Raw genomic sequence first — 22,231 nt, forward strand, 5'->3', positions numbered from 1 at the left:
CGATTTATTAATGTATACAATCCATAAATAAAAATAATAACTCAGCTTATCACTAATTTTTTTCAATTCATTTTAATTTCATTTCAAATTCAAACTGGCCAGCAAAAACTGGAGTCGGAGTCGACCTGTTTTTATGGAAGGAAAGGATACAGGGTAGTGAGATCCATCGTCGTATGCTATCAGTGTGCACGAACAAAGCACCCCAAGGCGTACCATATACTGTTGGTTGGCCAAGTTCGGCAGTGGAGTGGAGTGGAGATTGCAGCCAAAGGTGTCAGCACAGATGACCAGCAACATCACGTACAGCAGCAAATGTGGCAGCCTTGTCTGATTTGATCATGATGAACAGGCGCATAACGTTCAACAAGATGCAGGAAGAGACAGGGCTTGCACAAGGAACGTTGCAGGTGACTGTGCATGGTGATTTGAGATGACCAATGTGTGTGCAAAATGGGAACCTCATGCATGGGAACTCAACAAAAGGGGAAGTGCACCGGCATCTGCAAAGAACTTCTTGCATCACACTATGCCGATCCGAATGGCTTCTTTGTCCGCCGGCTTCTTCCTAGTCATGGGGGACGAACCGTGGTTTTTGCACGACACTCCTGAAAAAAAAAAAAGCTCCATAATGTGGAAGCATGCATCAAGCCCACATCCCAAGAAGTTTAGGTAGGCAATAAACATGCAGAGACAAATGACAACAGTCTTTTGGGATGTCCAGGGCATTCTCGTAGAATAAGTGCACCATCAACAGCAACCAGTACTGTGAGGTTGTTAGAACGCTGTGATGGCGCATTCAGCAGCACCGTCCAGGGAAATGGACATGCACGTGCTGTTGCAGCACAATAACGTATGTCCCCACACCAGCCAGAACACCCATGACACTTTACAGGCATTGGGTTTCACTGTGTAGCCACACCCTTCGTATTCATCCGATATGGCTCCTTCGTACTGTGTCTTGTGTGACAAGATGAAGGATGCAGTCAAGGACCAACATGTTGAATCTTCTGCAGGATTGCATTGCAACTGTCCATAACTAATAAGCTGGTGCACGAACACCCCCAGAGACTGGTTTACCAAAGCCCTCTGGGACCTTTCAGCCAGATGGCAGAAGTATATTGACTTGTGCGAAGATTATTTCTAACTGCTGTACTATCAGTTTTTGTTAATAAATTGTATTCTGCTCTGTATGGCAGCATTTGTGTCATTCATTTCTGTACGACCTTAATTATTCACATGATATGACAAAAAGATAATAGGTTGTAACTGTAACCGGCCAGAAGTTTGTACTTATAGCATTCTAAACGAAGCTTCTGGTAAAAAAAGTTTCATTAGATTTATTTGATTATGGCAAAACACACTAAAGCTATTTGCCGAAGTGGAGGGATGCTTTCATTAAGGATTTTTAAGGGAAACTAGTTCAAATACACGTTACAACACACAGGTAAAATGATGAAAATACTCATGCAGCCAGCCCATTCACCTGGAATTAAAACCAGGTCAGAACTAACATTGGTCAGAGATTTTACCATTTGGCCGCTGGTGAAATCAGAGGGCCTAACAAAATAGTGGAAATTAAAGAAAGCCTTTTTTTTATGAAGTGAGTTGAATACTGATTGTTTATTAAATAAGGAAACTCCACCAATTTTTTTCTGAATTTCGTAAGAATGATTGCCACAACTGGATTATTGCAGCCAACTTTCACAGTGGACCAGGTCAATCAAGAATTAAAACCAGGTCAGAACTAACATTGGTCAGAGATTTTACCATTTGGCCGATGGTGAAATCAGAGGGCCTAACAAAATAGTGGAAATTAAAGAAAGCCTTTTTTTATGAAGTGAGTCGAATACTGATTGTTTATTAAATAAGGAAACTCCACCAATTGTTTTCTGAATTTCGTAAGAATGATTGCCACAACTGGATTATTGCAGCCAACTTTCACAGTGGACGGGATATCATGTAACTACCCTCTTCAAATTTGTGGCCCTTATTATCATCATGAAATTTAGTTGCTAAGTAATGCCAAGCATTTTTAAAAATACCTGCAAGCACACCATCTCATGATATTGCAGTGCCCCATACATCAGAATTTCTATTAAAATATTTCTAGAATTCTTAGATGGTCTTACTTCAGCATTGGTTTCTGAAAAGCTACTTTATATTTGAATTTCAAGTTCGTGCAAACTCTGATATCCACTGGCTAATTGATGGGTGTACAGTTTTGGAGAAAGAGTGAAACAGAGATGTTATCATTTACTAAAACTGTAATTTTGATAAGATTACTAATAATAAAACAAAATAATAAGCTGCTTCATATCAGATTGTTAAGGAGAAAATGCAGTTTGCTGCATTAACTGATAAACTTAGATTTCTCTCCCACACTGCTATGCCATTGAAAGAAACCAGTATAAACGATATTCTTCTCCAAATAAATATGTCTTGGGTCTTTACTTATTGTTTATGTCCGATAGAAAAATTTTACCCTCCAATCATTCAAGGACTGACAGCATGGTCATGCTATGGTCCTGAGAATTTAATTCATTTTCCCTTCCACATTGCTATGCCATTGAATGAAAACCATATGAATGATAATCTTTTCCAAATAAATATGGCTTTGGTCTTTACTAATTGTTTAAGTCCTATAGAAAAATGCTACACTCCAACCATTCAAGGACTGACTGAGTGGTCATGGCAAACGTCATGATAGCATCAATTAATATATTGTCATTGGCTACAGTGTGATTCCCAAGACAGCAGTGTTTGAAAGTGACATAGAAGAATCTCAATTATTCTAGAGAAAAATAACTTTTACAGCACACCTACTTTTTCTTGAACATTATATTCTTGAGTCCTAGACTTTGTAAGGAAATAAAACTGCTAGTGGTCTAGACATCCAGATACTGGAAGTCTAGACTTGGGACTTAGTGTATATGTATGTTTATGTACACTGAAGTGCTATTGAATTAGGAATAGACATGGCTATGCAAATTTGTGTATGCTGCACCATATTTATGCTAACATGTGGTCACTGTGGTAACTGCATATATAACTAGTACTGTGGTTGTTAATCGGTAATTTCAATTGCCAGTATGGGTAAAACTTCTTGATTTAGAAAGCTTTGATTGCCGGCAAATATTGGGTGCTTGATGCATGGGTCATTCATTTTCAAAATCATCAGAAAGCTAGGATTTTCAAAGTCAACAGTGTCAAGAATATATACCAAAAATACACAGGGCAAACTGCAAAGAACAATTAGTCTTGAATGAGAGTGATGTGAGACAGCTCAGTCCTATTGTACGTAGCCAGGGAATCCAAACATTAACTGAAATTACCACAGTGCCGGTTGTAGAGTCAGTAAACAGAGTGTACAACGCTTATTTCACCATATGGGCTTCGGGAGCCATAGACCAACAAGAATGCCTGGGCAAGAGAACACAGAGAACAGACTCTAAATGACTAGAAATGAGTAGCATGGAGTGATGAGTCTTGATTCCGACTACTTAATGCTGACGGGAGTCTGAAAATATGCCATCAGGCTCATGAAGCCATGTATCCTGCATGCCAGGTTGGAACTTTACAAGGCCATGGTGGCTCAATTGGGGTCTAGGGTGTTTTCTTTTTGCAGCATTTGGGATTTCTGGTGCTTGTACTAACCTCTGTTAACATGATACAGTACGTAGAATTGCTGGGCAATCACCTCCATCCATTTATGTTTTCTTGCCATTCACATGAAAATGGAGCATTCCATCAAGATAACTGCACCTCTCACAGTTACCAATTGGCTACTGCCTGGTTGGGTGAGTATTTTTCTGACTTCTTTGTCATAAACTAGCTGCCTAAAAGCTCTGACTTAAATCCTATTGAGCACCTGGGATGCTTTGGAGAAAGGTGTGAAAGGATGTCACACAACACTAGCGAACTTTCCTGAATTATGTACTAGTGGATGTTTGGCAAGCCTTTACATGGAATGCTCTAGCAAATTTGCTGCATTTACACCTCATCGTGTGGCAGCCGTTATCAAAGCCAAAGGAGGCCCAACTTGTTATTGTCTTGCTATCCCTAATTCAGTGGCACTTCAGTATATATATCCGTGTAGCGTGTGTTATTAAAAAGTTATTCTAAGCATACCAATGAAAATTATATATATATATATATATATATATATATATAACGTTGTATGATCTTAAATCCATTTAGTAATAAATTGGAACTCCAACATATCCAAAAAAGTAATTAACAATACTATAATTAATCAAATACAACGAATTAAAACTATATGCACAGATACAATAGATTTACAACGCGAAATTTTGATCCTTATCAAAATTCTCAAAAATAATCTAATTCTCTTTCAATTTATCAACCATTGCCTTAAAAAAGAGCAGGCGTTAAATACTCACTCTAAATCATTTAACTGATAGGGATATGATAATTTATTCCTAAACCTGAGAAGGCGGTATAAGTTGGATGACTGTCAGTTGGAAGATTTGTATATAGTGTAATTACTCAATTGTATATATTGTAAAAAGCTAATTGTCTTCAGACATATACTGTTACTATACTGTTACTAAAAAAATGGGCCTATTTCATGCCTTTAGACTGTCTATTAGCTCTTGGACAGTGAAAATGCCTTTTTCCTTTCTTAAATTCTTAATCATTACGACACGACAATTAGCCAGAAATTAATTAATTTCCATTCACTAGTATTTTCAAAAAAATCTTAACAGACGGTCTCTCTCAGATAAGAACTCCACAAAATACATCCCTCAAGAATTCCAAATCCCACCCACTACCATAAATTACTTCACCCAAGTCATACCGACTGATATTATTCAAAGCCCCTACTGCCGCTAAGAATTTTCGGACACCCTACACTTCTGAGTCAGACACGAAGAGAACACTTTGCCAACTCCCCCTCTAGAAAGAATGTAAGTTATTTAATACCTTTTCTGGCCTTTATATCTTCATGTACATTCACTGATCTTATTTATATTATTTTCTATATTATTTTTATATTTTCTTTGATTTGTTTTTACAAAGTTTGCATTATTTATCTTTTTTTATAATCTTCTATGTTTATTTCAACTTTACCTTGAATTCGATTTCATAATGACAATTTCCAAAGTTTAATTTCTACAAATAATATAGTACTCAAATGCATAAACATGAAAGTGTCGGGGACGGTTACTCGAGTTTTATAGGATTTCTCTACAGTAATTGATTTTACTCCAAATTGAATTGACTAAAATACTTCATAAGAATAAATTCTTTGAGTATCAGCATTGGTTCATAATTCCTACTATTCGCGGAAATATTTGGCCTGACTAGAATTGCCGGTTTGGCTTTAACTTATAACTCGAGTAAAGACGAAACACTTTCGTATTTACGTATTTGTATCAATTATTCTTCATTGAACGGGAGTTGGTTTGTTCCCCTTGAAAAGTCAACTAATTTCCAATCAATGACAATGATTACATGTTTTAATTTTTCTTTTTACAATTGAAATATTATTCTTCATGATGATTTAACTCCAGTCCCCGTTAAAACATTATTAACATTTTGCTTTCAAATTACTTCAAAACATCTTTCAAAATATAACTTACCAGTATGGATGAACACTTTTAAAATAATTCTACTTTAATTAAACTTAGGAGATAATATAATCAATTAATCAATACTGTTTAGGAAATAAATTATATATATATATATAAAGATTTAAATAAATAATAATAATAATAAAAATATGAAAGCTTTCAGATTTTACATTACACCCAAAGGGTTTTTTTTTAACATTTTGTGTGTTACCTTTATTTATTAAATATCATGTTCTTTGCACTTAAACCATAAAATTCAGTTCAGCAATATCACAAAATAATTTTTAAATGAGCATATCTTTAGAATTTCCGAATCACAGTCTCGCGCGCTAGAGATAAACATGTTTCCCCCCGTACAGTGCTGCCATTGCTTGCTTTGAAATCATTGAGTTTGTTAATCAAAAATTTATTAAGTTTTACAAAATATGAAAAAGATAATAAAACAAATTTCAAATTTGGGCTTCCAGATGTTCATATTCAGATGTAAATGTACTTTATTCAAAATTGGATGGCTCTAGGTACCATTGTTTTATCACAATGAGAGAAACATGCATACATTTATGCAGATTCTTCATTATTTAATTTTTTTAAATATAATACAGGGCTCTAATATTTGGTGGCAACAATCTGAAAAGTGAACCAACATTTATAGTGAACCAACGCAAAATGCCAAAATGAAATTGATAGTCCTTCTGGGCAAATTGCCACTTTGGACTAATAAGAGTACTGTACAAGAATAAAATGTAAATGTAAAAGTAAATTCAGAAATCCATGTCTTCAATTTATTTTAGCCAGTTTTTTCTGCCCTGGAAAAAAACTTGTGAACCCTACTTCTCAGTCACCTAGTTTGTATATTTCATGCTTTAACCTATGACAAAACTCCAGTTTTATGTTCAGTTGCAAATAAATAATTAGTTTGCAGAATTTTTTCAGATTATCTACAATTTTGATAAGCAGTATATATATGTGTGGAAAGTTTACTGGGATAACATAGAGTCAGTTAATTTCACTTTTGACTACTTATAATTTTTTTTTTTTTTCTGTACTCAAAGTAATGGTTAGAAATAAATGCTCATAATTTGAGTATGTATTTGTGCTCTATTTCAGAATTTTTCATTACTTGTATTTTAAGTATAATAAATAATCTGTTTCTTTTGAAATTATCATTTTTTATTACTTGTAAATAAAAAGTATAATGGTTTCTACATTAATTGAAAATTTTGACTGTAGATCATAGGAAAGGAATATGTTAGTAGAAATTACACTATGTAATTTCTACAAACATATTACCTATATTAGTTAATAATTTTCATTTTGAAATTATTAATTAATGCAGAAATTTCATTTCTGTATGACATATTCATACAGAAAATTATTTTTATTTATCTGCATTTTATTTATTTATTTTGGTAACTCCCTGACTAAATTAGGCATGTGATGTAACACTGTAGTAACACTTGCTTTATACTTCAAGTTTTTACTGTAACTTGGCATGCACTTCTTAAGCTCTATTTCAAATAATATTTTATTATAGTTAAAATATGTTGCATGAGATGTATTTTAATAAATATAAAACTTTTTTTTCCATTATGTTTAACAGGAGAAAAAAAAGCGACATGATGATGAAACGATTACAAATGATGTTGTAGCTCAAGCTCATATCGAAAATTATGCCTTGAAGTTGTTTTTATGGGCAGATAATGAAGATCGATCTGGAAGATTCAACAAGTATGATTTTTCTTAATGCAAGTAATTAAACATTTCAATTTTGTTAAATTGACATTAAGTAGGTTCATGTTGTGCTACCTCAATGAAAGTAAAATCACTGTAAACCATAGTCTTTTAAAATCTTTTTTAAAACTACAGTAAACACTTGTCATATATTTCTTTATAATATTTATAAGGCCAAGTTTAACTACTTTTTTATATGAAGGTGAATTTTGTACCATCTGTGAAATTGTTGGTTATAATACTTTTATCAGTATGTATGTTATGTATACAGGCTGCATAGTAAAGTCCCTTAAACCTGAAAATTCTTGCCAACAGAGAGAGCTCAGCTGTCCAAGTGAGGTAATGATATAGTAAAGCGACTCTGCCCCACCAAATGCAAACGATAGCAACGTCCCTAGTGGGAAAATTTGGAAGATAGGCATTGCAGATCAAAAATGAAAAGAGATAGAGCAAAACTTCTAATTAGAAAGTTTTAGAGCATCAGTTAATTACTACGAAACAACATTTGGTTCCCAGTATGAGAAAGAGTTTGCATTGTATGTGTGCACACACTATACATTATCCTTACTGAGATTGTTTATAAGAGTGTATGCATTGTTCATAAACATGAATGTGTTCTATGTTTTTCATGTTCTTACTTTTCATATATAAGGAATTCATATGCCCTATTCTTTAGAATCTTTAGTTAGCATCATCTCAGTTAATGTTATCAGCATTAAGTATATGTAATTAAACGTTTGTTTTACTGTATGATGTTACTGATACTTAATAAATATATTTTGTTTTTACAGAAATGTGGTTAAGGCCTTTTACACTTCTGGTTTCATATATGACGTAGCAAATACATTTGGAGAACCAAGTGAGGAGGTGATTATTTGTATTATAGTTATTAACCTGCCTTCTTTGGATAAAGTTGTATTTGAAAATGTGAGAGATTTTTTACACCAGTGGTATTTTTAAAATTGAATAACATGAAAACAACATGAAAACATGAATATATATTAATTTCTGAGCCCTACTCTTTGGCATAAAATTTATATTTAGTACTTTCTAGTTTTCCATATCCTTGGTTTCAGCATTTGTAGAATTACCATATTTTTGGCATATTTTCAAGCGTACATATGAATAGCCAACCCACTCATGCTTGTACCACAATTTGTAATCGTAATGAGACCGTAGAGTTTATAAGCTAGTGAAAAAGAAAATGATGCATTTATTGTATTCCTTCAGATATGCTATAGCAGTAGAACATATAAAAATCCACATTCAATGAAACTATTTCTTATTGACTGAATTCAGTGGGCATATAGTACTAAAAATTTAAGCATAATGTTAGAACAGTATCAGTTGTGTGTAAAAATGTAAATATCAGCCATGTTGACATTTATTTTTCGATAAAATGCTTCTTTTATATTACTGTATATGAAATAAAATTGTATTATGAACCATGAAGATATCCAAACAAATGTTTTTTACCAGTTTTAAAATTCCCAATGAGTTGATGATTTTCTGGGGGGGGGTGCAGGTAACTAGAATGTATCTGATATTAATCATACAAAAAATTCTATTTAATACATGCCTATGCGTATTTAAGTATAATCAACTGGAGATATATGACTGAAAAAGCTTATGGAAAAACATTTCAACATGAGCAGTTTTTTTCCTTTTATGAAGACATCTGACTCATCAGCATTTTTAGAAAGATATGGATATAATGAACATATTTGTGTTTATTGTAATGCAAATGCAGCAAGTTTCAATAAATCCATTTCTGTACTAACTATGACTAAATAATGTTACAAAATATTTCATTAGCTTGAATGCACTGCCTAGCAAATTCTAAATAGTGATAATAATCATATATTTAATCCAATATTTTTTATATTAGCCAATAAAAATCAATTATAACCGAATTATTCAGGAAATAATCCCATAGTTGGAATTTCTTTTTATGTAATATTGATAATGTAGAGTTTTCAAAAGTAAAAAGTTAAGTTTTAATATTTCAGAGCTCTAAGTTTCAAGGCCAAAAGAGAATCCTTCTACATATGTGTATCTAGGATTGTACTTTGTTGATAAATTTGAATATGCGTTAAGTCTCAGTTTCGGAATTTATAATATTTTTATCACAATAATCAACTTTTTATGCGTTTAATGTAATCATTATTAGTATTACTTTTAGAATTTTTTTGAAACTATAAGTGTTGTGTAATACTTCTGATACTTATTTTAATGTCCTTAAGTTCTTTATTCATATTTATATTTAACTGCATTTATTGTAAACTTATGCATTATTTTTATTTTTACCAAACTTTTTTAGCAGTGACTTTTTTTATTCCTTAATTTTTTCTTTAATTGTTTTAGGTGCTTCATCACAGGAAGTATGCCAAGTGGAAAGCCACTTACATACATAATTGTTTAAAAAATGGCATTACTCCGGTTGCTGGACCAATAGCAATGGAAGGAGAAGGTGGTGAGTTCTTTTTTTTTATAAAATTTGATTTTGATATTGATTTCTTTGTTTTTAAGTACATTCGGGTAAATCATTCTGAAACTACATTTAAAAAGAATTATGGCAGACTATTATATATTTAAAAATTTTTATTTTGTGGAAATGAAATCAATGAAAATATACACTTTTCATTTTGTCTATAATTTGTGCTTCCTTTTTAAATTTGTTTAAATAGTGCATTTTCCATGTAATGGTTTTTTAAATTAGTGTAATTTATTTTTGATTAATTTTATGTTATAAACTTTAATAGCTGAAATCATAAAACATATACTATATCTGTATTTTATGATTTGAACATTGGTAATTAATAATGTTACAAAATGCCAAGGCGCGGTGAGATGGCTTGCCCGCAAAGCAGTTTCAGGGTTGACATAAAATGGCAAGAGAAGGCAGGGTTGCCTTATTTGGCAAGAAATCGCCATTTGGCGACAAAATTGGTGATATGCCATGGACTGATGGAGAAACTTCTGGAACGAATTCTTACCGGTTTAGCTTAGAACGTTCTCGAACACAAGCCAAAAGCTATATAAACCCTGCTGGTTCGCAGTCAGTCAGTTAGTATCGAGAGTGTGCTTTATCGAGAGGGCAAGTTAGAGTGCCTCATCAAGAGGGCGAGTGAGTGTGCCTCGTCTAGAGTATGAGTGTCTCATCTAGTTAGTGTATGAGTGTATCATCTAGTGAACCGAAGAGTTGGGAGCCGTGCTCTGTGTGTCGTTGAGTGCATCGCGAGTTGTAGCGTGGAGAGTCTCGAGAGTACGCGTAGTTCCGAGAACGACCAAGCTGAGTCGGGAGCTGTACTCTGGTGCCTTGCAGTGAAGCTGTCTCCACCGTGATAGCCTGATAACCTGAAGGCTGTGTCGCTGATCATGTCAGCGTGTTTATAGGTCTTCGACGACTGTAAAAGTGTTTTGGAGCTGTCCTGATTAATATTGGTAAATAAAGTACTTCATCAAGTAGTATTGTCCAAATCCAAAATCCAAAAATTGTATTCACTCCAAATCCTGACGAACCTCGTACGAACGTGAAGGAAGAAAATAACGTAACAATAATAATGCTTCTTATGAACTCCATGGTAGTTTACTAATTTTACAACAAAGCGTCTTATATAAGTGTATGTAGTATTTTGCTTTTATGCATTCTGCTTGCAAGGCAACTAGTGACTAAGTGGCTAAAGCTGTGAAACATTGTGTATTTCATTGTATGCGTATCTGAGTCTGTTTATTTACATTGTGTAGCTCATAACTAAGCAGGCTGCCTCCATGGAATTTTGTCTCTATGTATATTATGTATGAATCAGTCTTCCTTGAAATCTTTCACAAAGGTATTCATTTTCTTAAATAAACACATTTCCAGCTCTTTTCCATAAATCAATAATCAAATCCCTGTAAACAGAATATTTGGAGCTGATTTCATTTTATATTTTTCTGATTATTGACATCATACAAAAAGTGTCAAGTCAGTGAGAAAGTAAAAATAATGAACTGTGGTAGGGAAAATCTGTGAGAAAACACTTAGGCACTCTTAGACAGAGTTATGCCCTCTTTTATTACATGCATGCATCCTGTTAGAATACAAGCTTGTGTCTTCATTTCATTTTTTTAAAATAAATATTCATAGCTAAAATCTGACTGTATGAGAAGTATTATAGTTATTCGTTTAAGAGAAAACACAAAATCTGTAAACGATTTCTTTTTCAATGCTAATTATCTTTAATAAATAATAGTGTATGATTGAGTGAAGAATAATAGTGTATGATTGCTTAATTCACATATAGCATAGACACTGTACAGAATTATTAAGTATATTTTATGTCACCATAACTGAACACTTAAAGTTCCACCTGGGTTTGAATTCTAGCAAATAAGGTGGTTGCATGGATTTTTCTATGTGTGATGTAAATACAAGCTATTTTATCTTTTAAAATCCTCTTCAAAAGCATCCCATCCTTTAGGTAAATAGCCTTCATGTACTTTGCCATACTCATATAAATAAATAATTGCATGCTGTCCAAGTTAGCCTCCATCCAAATGAAGTTTACTTGCAACTAATAATGTGCATGAGGTGAGGCTGTGCTGTTGCTAAGCTGCAAATGATTATATTAATTGGTAATATAATTTATGAAAACAGAAATATATATAATATGGGAGTATGTATGTAACAAAAACAATATGATTTTTAGTTATTTTACAGTTAGGTATAAGTTTGTGATTTGATATAGAGATCACGATCTTTGCGTCACCAAAAAGATAATTAGCATTGTTTGTTGCATATATGGTGGATGATACTTGAAATTCATGTTTACGAAGGAAAAAATAACCTGAAATCTTGAACATAATAAAAACTCCTTCAGAACTAGGGTAACTCCTTAGATTTACTAAGGGGAAAATAATCAGAATTTCAATATACAGTGACAATGAATCTATCATTTTGTGAAATATGTTAAAAAATTTAAATTTTGCATCAGAAATACATTGCTTTTATTTTTGCGACTATTTGCATGCCCTATATTGAATTAGTAATAAAGCTTTTATTTGGAATGTGTAGATATATTAAAAAAAAAAAAAAAAAGATTCATCTACAACTATTCAATGTATGCTTTGTTTACTCACACAACTGTCATAATTTTTAATATAATTTTACAAGTTTTATACATCAATGATTTTAGAGCAGTTATATGTGAAATTGTTTTATTCTTATGTATTATGTAACATGCAAATCTGAAAAAGTGAAGTTTGCCAGAAAAGTAAGAATGCAAGTGCTAGTCTATTTAACATTGAGTGAATGGCTGTTTCACTAATTTGGCGAGAAATTGCCTAAAGTGTCTAAACTTGGCAACCATTTGTCAACATTTGGATCCGGTTCTTGTATAAGTATAATGAGTATTGTAATTGAATAACTGAAATTTATTCTCTGTGTAGTTGTAGCTGCAATTCAGCCCTCATATGCCTTCCAGTAATTTCAAGAAGCAGGAAGTACTAGCTCAGCAGCAGGATGAAAACTATATAAAACCAGAGAGAGCATTTGTTCTCAGTTGTGACTTGTTAATTCAGTATGAGTTCCAAGTACTCAGATCTCCGGGTTAGCTTTGCTCTATACATGTGCTTTGCATTGCTTCTATAGTGTGTGAAGAGTGTTTAACGATGGCCTTTGCTGCATTTCAAGAAAAGATGGAAGGGGCTGTCAAATCCATCAAAGAAGAAATAAAAGTTGGTCAAGAGAAGATGTAAGCTTGCCAAGAATCAGTTAAATTGGATATGAAAGCTATTCAAGAAAAGATTGAAGCAGGTCAAGAGGAAATGAAAAGAGAAAATATCTTCATAATAGAAAACAAATTTGAGGCAGTGGAAGGCAGAATAGACACAGTTGAAAACAAAATTCCTGAAATAGAAGAAAGAGTTTCTTCTGTCAAAGAACAAATCGAAGAGAGAATTTCTCCTGTGGAACAACAAATTGAACAACAAAGAATTACTGTGTCACCAGGAAAGAGTTGCTTGCCATACTTAAAGTCATAGAACATTTCCATCATTATCTTCAGGGCAGAAAATTCCTGCTACTACAGATCATACATCACTGACCTGTCATTTGAACTTCAAGAATCTTGAAGGCCAGCATCACTGTCCATCATCGGAAGGGATCATCACATGAAAATGCTGACCGCCCTATCTAGAAGACCTTGCCCAGAAATCTGCCAATGTTTTTCCAGGATTGAAGCAAAATCGAGCTGTGTAATCAACTGTGACAAAGTCAGGAAATACCAGTTGGAAGACGTTGACATCAAAGCTATAATTGACTTATCGGAGTTTTCAAACAGAAAACCTACCTGGGTAGTAATTTCAATGTTAAAACAGTATTGTGCTCTCTGGAACATGCATATTCAAAACAGCATATTGTACAAGAAGTCCAGATCAGATGATGGAAAGGCTTTGCTTTGGCAGTTGATAATTCCAAGATCGTGGATCCCATACCTCCTTAAAGAACTACGTAGCAGCCTTATAATTTTAATATAATATAATTGCTTTAGAGTAATGAAGATTTTGTATAGAGCTCAAGAACACTTCTACCAGAGTAATGTAAAGGATGACATGCAAAAGTGGTCCTGATCTTGCGATGTCTGCAAGTTGCGAAAGACCAAAGAAACACAGCCAAGGGAAACTGCAACGTTACATTGTAGGAGCACCTTTTGAACATATCGCCTTTGATATCTTGAGACTTCTGCTACAAACTGCTGACAGCAACAAATACATCCTCATTGTCATTTAATACTTCACCAAGTGGCCTGAAATGTTCAAGAAACTGTCGCAATAGCGGAGAAAATGATACAGCATTGGATTTCCAGATTCAGAGTGTCTCATTCTGATCAAGGAAGAAATTTTATCTCATCTGTATGTAATTGAAGAAGTCTGCAAGCTACTTGGCATCAACAAAACCCAAACGACACCTTTACATCTCTAGTCAGACAGCATGGTAGAGAGGTTTAATCAAACCGTCCTTAATAACCTTTCACTGGTGGTTTTCAAAAATCAACAAAAGCGGGACAATAAGTTATTTCTGTTTTCACTTTTCTATAGCAGTGCTATCTAAGAGACTACCGGCTATTTCCCATCCCAGATGCTCTTCAGCCGTGACTTTAATTTTCCTTGTGATCTGTTATTTTATCGCCCTCAGGATGCACCTTCAATTCCTGAGGACTACATTTAAGATCTCTCGGCATGGTTTGAAGCCATGCATAATTTTGCATGAGAGCGAGTCAGTTTGGCAATGGAGAAGATGAAACCAGATACAACATGAAAGCTAAAGGGCATCAATTTAATGATGACAAGATTTGGTTATGCAATTCGATTCGATGAAAAGAACTGAATCCTAAACTACAGTCACTTTGGGGCAGTCCTATACAGGCTGAATGATGTCATAGTTTGGATATGTAAGTTGTCAAATTTTAAGCCTAAAGTCATTCCTTATGGTAGGCTAGCTCCTTACTATTACCATAGTACATGGTCCCCATGGTGACCATGGTCCTATTTGCTTCCAAATTTATGCACTCATTTATTGATTTTGTATTTGATATATTTTTATGTTATTTACTGATATTATTAAGTATTGCATTGGTTTGCCATAGTTGTAAGTATGGCTTCCTGTTCAAGGATTGTACTGCCTGGAACGTGCAATCCTTGGGAAGGGGGCAGTATTAAAAATTTTGTACATAGGTAGATGATTTTAGTGCAGTTATATGTGAAATTGTTGTTTTTGTATAATGCAACATGAAAATCTAAAGAAGCAAAGCCTGCTGGAAAAGTAAGTATACAGGGGCAAGTCTATTTAACATTGAGTAAATGGCTATCTTGCTAATTTGCCGAGATATCGCCAAGTTGGCAATAGTTTTGGCAACTAATTTTTATCTTCAGAAATCTCCAAACTTGGCAACCATTTGGTGACATTTGGGTCCAGTCCCTGTATAACTGTAATGAGTATTGTAATTGATCCTCTATGTAGCTGTAACTGTAATTCGACCCTCATGTGCCTGTCATTAATTTCGAGAAGGAGAAAGTACTTGATATATCTTGGCAGCTAGGTGAAAAACTATATAAGACCAGAGAAAACATCTGCTCTCAGTTGTGTGTTGTTAGTTCAGCTTGAGTTCTGAGATATCTCTGGGTTAGCTTCACTCTTTAGATGCACTTTGCAATTTGTTGTGTTTAACGTTATTAGTAGTTTGAAGTGTAACTACTAATTATACTCTTGGATACTGTGAAGAGCTGTACAAGTATTTTTGTGGAAAGTTGAAGAATTGCTTCCTTTGATACAAAATAAATTTTATCAAGTTATCATTTAACCTGTTTGCATTCAATCTATTACGAACCCTCATGCATGCAGCAATATTAATATATTTTAGCTTTTGTTATTTAGATGTACCTTCAGTAGTTTGATCTCTTCCTTTTTCTAGAACAAACTTTAGATATAATATTATAAATGATTAGATAGATATTATTATTAAATTATAGATTATTAGATATTGTATAATAAATAAGAAAATTTATTGTTGTAAAGCTGTTTTACCTTGAAATTATGCTGTGAAAATAATTCACATTCTGCATTTTTATACAATTTAAAATTTAATTAATTATTAATGCAATTTTTTTATGTATTTTTTAGGCGAAGCTGAAGAAGAAAATTTGGGTTTTACTCCATCAGATGGGGGTCAGGCGTATAACTCTTCTGAACAGCCACAAGTTCCTTATCCTGTGGGTGGATTATTCAACATGCCTAATTACAAACCTGAAGGCTTTAATCTACCAGTTCCAGGAGCACATGCACCCCCCTCTACCCCTAATGGTACAAATCAATTGTCACCAACAACTTCTATCACAGAAATTAATACACAACCAGAAAATACAGGTATCTGTGTACTTTTGAAATTTTCCTTATTGGTTTTCTATTTAAATATTCATATATTAAAACATTATAAAGTTGTTCATTTATATGTAATACAAATTCTCAAAAGTTTAGCTTTCATTAAATATTAATTTAATTCACAGAATTATTTTAGCAACTTATTTATTATATAATGTAAGAAATTCACAATTACAATGAGGTATAAATTTGAATACCAAAAATACATTATTACCTAAACAATTAGATCACAAGTCATAAATGCTCAGAATTTTCATGTCAAAGCAACTTTATTAGAATGTTTTATAACACTAAATGTAACTAATTATTATATTCTAATAATAATTGGCATCATTAATTAGGCATCACTCTGCAAAATTGTTGCATCCTAATATGAACCACGCGAATATTACAGAAATATCTTATACATTAATATAAAAATTATGAAGACATCGAATCTCAGAGTATTGAAAAAAAAAATACTCTATTTTATGTACTAAATTTTATGTTCTGTTTCAAAAGAGTTAAACTGAAAAGATTTTCAGTGCTTTTTTACCACGATTTTTGGAGACAATGCTTTGAGAATTTTCTTTTATGTAGTCATTGTAAATTATGGATTAAAAATGAAATTAAGTATTCCAATGTCTTTGGGGACATATATATTTGCACAATTTCTGTAATATCGTTTCGAAAAATAATCGTAAGTTTATGATTTCAGCTTAATGACTAGATCAATGTATTTAAATTTTGAATTAAAACGAGAAAATTAGATGCATAATTAATGCTGAAAAACTTGTACAATTTTATTACTGCATAGCATATACTCTCCCAATTTTTCATCATACTTCCCGGAAGGAAATTGTTTAACAGCAATAATTTGAATTTTTTTTTAATTATTGAAACTTAAATTGTCAATCCCAATCTTCAATGATTTTTTAGCAGAATTTTTTTATTAATATTTTTTATCTGAATTGTCTTAATCTTCCTTAAACATTTATAGGACTTTTTATGAAAATTCAGATTATGTTTTGTCAGTTAATATCTGCATTTAAGTTTGTTTTACATCTTTAAATAGTACATTTCTAGACTGATCCATACAATAGTAAGTACATTAATTATTTTATTTTCAATTGCATTTAAAAGAACTTTTGGTAAATAAAAGCATTTCTTCCCTACTCAAGATATCTTAGTATAAAAAATTGCCAAAGAACTTAATAATTAAATATTGATATATTTTATATCAGAATTACTTCATAAATAATTCAGTAATCAATCATGCATTATAGAATGAATTTATCAGTTTGGAATTTTTTTGAAATGTCGTTGCCATACAGCAATAAACCACGAATTTCTGGAAAGTATAAGAACATTCCAGTTTTTCATATTTCAAAGGTTGGCAACCATATCATCATGATATCTATGTGCTTTTGAATTTAATAAGTTTATATATTATTCAACTTTTATAGAATTTATTTCATTGTTTTGGCCTGGGTGATAGAAGCTAACTGCACATACCATTGTGCTTATTGTTGAATCCCCTAGAAGGCATGCGTTTGAATGATCCTAGTGTCTTTGTGATGTTGGGGACTTAAAATCTATTGATAAAGAATTCCCATGGAGAGTTTGGTGGTATAGAAGAAGAGCAGTAGATTTTTGGTTTCCAGCATGGGATCTTTTTCTCAAAATCGACTCAACATTACTATGCTGTGCATAAATTAACCCTTTCAGGGACGCAATGTTATGATTTTTTAAAAGTTATGAAAAAGTAAGCATAATGATATGCAATGGTCCTATAGACAACATAAATGAGTTTAAAAAAAATTTGTTTCCTCCCCCTTTATGGAAAGCGGACCGGTTTTGCCTTGAAACTAGCGCCCGTCTAGAGCACTTAAGACTAAACATTTGCTTATTTATCTTTACTTTGCTGAAAAGTATCTAAACGTAACCCAAATTGCGGATTATACTAGTAAATTACTGAACAACTAATAAAGTAAGTAATATTTGCATAAACACGCATTTTTAATTATAAATAAAAAATTTAAAACCGGAAACAAAAAAGTATGAGACAAAAAGTAACTAATAATGCACTAAATTACTTGCATAAAACTATGAAATATTTAAAAAATTATGTTTAAAACTAAGAAAATTATATGTAAAAGTAAAATAAATTAAGATGCATACAATTATTTTACTATGAACTAGAAGCATAAGAAAAGCGACTGCTAAGAGAAGCATAATAAAAACGCAACTACGAGTGTTTTTCAGTGTGCTCTGTGTCTGTAAAAAATAAGAAATGTTTTCCCTCTCTCAAAAGCTCCATAAATCCTCATCTTTGAAGCCACTCAAACGAAGATATTGTGTAACTGTTTACAGCAGTGATCCGAAAGCAATAGACACAACTGCAAAAAATCTCGCGACTGCATCATCTGATCATTTCTTTGATGTCCCAGAGGGGCGGTGGTTTCATACTGAAACCGCAATGAAAACATTCAAATTTAAAAGGGTTCCATTACTTTTTTTCATGAATTAAGGACATTTCATTACTCATTGATGCCTGCTTATAAAATATATTGTGGAAAAATTAAAATTTTTTGGGTTTTTTTGCTTTTAAAATGCGTCAAAAAGAGTAGGGTGCAAAAGAAGCTATTTTTGAATGATTCGTATCAATTAATGAATGCCCAGAAAGGTTTGCTGCTGTCATCAGCTTTAAGAAGTAATTTAATTTTAGCAGCAGTTTTGAGAAAAAAAAAAAATTCTAAATTAAAAAAAATGTTGAAAATACGGTTTCAAGGCGAAACCACCGCCCCTGAAAGGGTTAAGTAATCCATTACATCTGTCATTGATGTCTTTTTTAATTATTTAGCTGAAGTCATGATTTATTTAATTTAAATTATAATGTTTCTTAAAAAATACACTAACTTAATTGTCTGCTGCAAATTAGTAGTACAAACTAGCTTGTTAATTTTATTTTTATGATGAAAAATATATAATATTCCATAATTAAGTAATCCAATATAAATCTGTGCATTAGAAGCAGTTTGTTACATGCTATTTGACTACAGGATTAAAGAAAAAAAGTAATGCCTTTTCTTTTTTAATCTTGTAAATATCACATGCATGAGTTTGAATCCATAAGAAAATTGTATTTATAATATTGTAATGGCTATTTTTTTAATTACTTTCAGGAGGTGTAAATTTGCAACCTGAAGATTACCAGAAGGCTCAGAAATATTGTAAATGGGCTGGTAGTGCTCTACAGTATGAAGATGTACCAACAGCAATTACAAATCTGCAGAAGGCATTAAGATTATTAACTACTGGTCAAGATGAGTGATAAGCATCTTCACAACAGGAAAAAAGTTTACATTATTAACAATGCTTCTTTGTGTTGCATATTGTATCACATATACTTTTTTTTTTTTTTTTTTTTTTTTTAAAGATGTATATTTTTTGGTTAGCAAATATAACTTTGTACATAAATCATGATTTGAATTTTATTTTGATCTTTACCTCAAAAATAAGCTAAAATTTTTTAGGAAATATATTATATCTTTGTTATTTACTAAAAGAAATAACAATGTTACAGTTTTATTGAGTTACAAATGAACTGATTAATCATGTTCTGCATTTATAAAAGGCTTCTCGTAATAAAATAATTAAATGAATAATTCAAGAATGGAGAACATTGGAAAAGTAGTGAGCTAACCATTATTTTAGAAACTCATATATCATATATATATATATATTATTGTTTTATCAACTGAAACATACAACTTCCATTCCTTTTTAGCACTTTACAGTCATATTTTTTTTCTCAAAGTTTATCTTTTAGAAAGCAGTCATATATAGTCAACATGTAATACCAGTGTGTAGTTTTTATGCTTTGCAAGATAAATAATAAAATTTCAATAGATGCTTACATCTGTTTAGGTATTCTATAAAAATATGGGTTTTAAATTCTATTTGTTTGAATTAAAAGAGCTTATGTATATCATTACCATATGTTTTTTCATTAGATATGAGCAAATTCAAGCTAGGAATGTTTGAAAAAAACTTGCTACTAATTATTTTATTAATTAATATATCATGTTCTATCTCACTTTTCTATAAATTTCAGCTCACTATTTAAAATCTCGTGAAATTTCTATCTTGTCTTTCCTCCACTGTGAATCCCAAATTTTGCTTACAAGTTTAGATACTTTCTGATTATCTGCATCTCCACAAAAAGTCACCAACTCATTGGCAACATTGTGAATTGGCACAAAAACCTAGTTACCTTCTTTTAGGATGAGATTTGCCAAAAAGTATTTAAATATCAGTAAAGCTCACGTTACTTCTAAATTGAATCAAAACATCAATTACATTGTATAAAATTTCAGCCAGTTTTATTTGCTGATATTCTTATACTCCTCAAGAGATAAAGGGAATTCAGACAAGTTAATAAAAAATATCTTTAAAAAAGGTTGTTATTTTGTCTGTTTATGTCAGAATGTTGTATGTTAAGGTGTATGTCAACTTACTATTAAATGTATGAAAATTAGGATTGGATTACGGGAAAGCATGCGAACGCTATCTGCTTAAGGGGATGGATGCTTTCGTGTAAACCTTTTTAAGAGAAAATTGCTTGCATTTACGTTCCTTGTGGAAAACTCCACATGTAATCAACCCATTCTTCGGGTTTGATTGGATTAATTTTGTTTGCTTACTGAATTACATCAAAGCACACAACAATTACCTGTATAAGGGGAGTTATGCCTTCGCGGAGGACTTTCTAAGAGAAGCTGGCTTGAATTTACGTTACACAAAAACCATGAATCCAACTATTTAGCCGGTATTCAAACCCAAGCGAGCTACAAGTGTTCAGCCACCTTTACCGCTCTACTGGAGAGCCCGTAAAAATATTGATAAAGGAAAAGTGTTGAAATAACCGAATTAATTACTAACTTATATTTCTCAATTGACAGTACATAAATTACGCATATGAGGGGATTATTTGTGAATAAATAAACTGTATTGCACTTTCCTCCACTATTTTATATTACGATGGAATTATTGCGTTTCAAAGTTATTTCTCATGAATTAATTTTGCTCAGTTCATGATTTTTTATATTTTCAAAGAGAAAATTTCACACTTTAAATAAAAAAATACACAAGAAGATACTTTATGCAAAATTTGGCGTAAACGGTTTTCTTAATTTTGCTTTGAAAATATTCCAGGGTAATCGTTTTCATTACTGGAAGAAATATGAAAAACAGATTTACTACATTGTGTCAACACCCAGTATGTCCTTATTCTTTTGAAAATGTGAAAGATTACTCTAAAATAAATTAGAAAATACATTATGTGCAAATAGAATATTCGTTGAAAATGAAATAGACTTCAACCTTTGGATATAACGATGGTTTTAGACGAAATTTCTACCTATGAAAAGAAATTGACGTATAATTATTTCTTCACGAACATTTAAAACTTAAAATTCTTTTGATGATTGCATGTATAGGTCACGGATTTTTTTCTCTGCTAACATAAACAAAAGCCAATTTTACAAAGAAAAATTCTCGTTAAAGATATACCTCCTTTGCCTGATAGTCCAATGAAATATTTATTAAAGTTAAATGATGAAACGCAACCAATGTATCTCGGATTTTGATTTTTTTATTATAATAACAAAATTATCGAAAAAAGCAGATTTAAATCTCTTATTGTTATGTAAAGCTTTATTATTGCTGTAAGTTCATCTCAAAATCTAATTGTATTGAATCTCATTCTAATCATCTAATGGTAATAAATATTATTATTTCATTAAATTGGTCATTACCATTATTTTTTTAATGAAAATATGTTATTAAAAATCACATTCCAGCGTGCAGACTTACAAAGCTAGTCCATATTTACTACATTTTGTTAAATTTTGTTCTCGTTTTCCAATTTCTAATACGAAAATACACGAATATAAATGAAGAGTGAAAACAAAATTAAAAAATTCACAAATTATTTACGAGATTG

General features: G+C 32.0%; 1 protein-coding gene across 3 annotated transcripts in view; it reads left to right on the plus strand.

Annotated features, from left to right (window-relative positions):
* Vta1 (vesicle trafficking 1) overlaps positions 1-19,708 on the plus strand; it is a 37,829-nt gene extending 18,121 nt beyond the window's left edge. For 2 of the 3 annotated variants that reach the window (XM_035351405.2, XM_035351407.2), the window contains exons 3-7: positions 7,195-7,322; positions 8,117-8,192; positions 9,690-9,798; positions 15,988-16,230; positions 19,410-19,708. In XM_035351405.2, coding sequence (XP_035207296.1) covers positions 7,195-7,322; positions 8,117-8,192; positions 9,690-9,798; positions 15,988-16,230; positions 19,410-19,558 — 705 coding nt within the window. In that variant the 3' untranslated portion in view covers positions 19,559-19,708. The remainder of the gene's footprint in view (positions 1-7,194; positions 7,323-8,116; positions 8,193-9,689; positions 9,799-15,987; positions 16,231-19,409) is intronic. The other variant, XM_085820042.1, reaches the window with a different exon arrangement.
* The last annotated feature ends 2,523 nt before the right edge of the window (positions 19,709-22,231 follow it).

This window comes from Stegodyphus dumicola, chromosome 7 (genome assembly GCF_044657685.1).
Source record: "Stegodyphus dumicola isolate Sdum_Otavi_A_Nest chromosome 7, ASM4465768v1".
NCBI lineage: Eukaryota > Metazoa > Arthropoda > Arachnida > Araneae > Eresidae > Stegodyphus > Stegodyphus dumicola.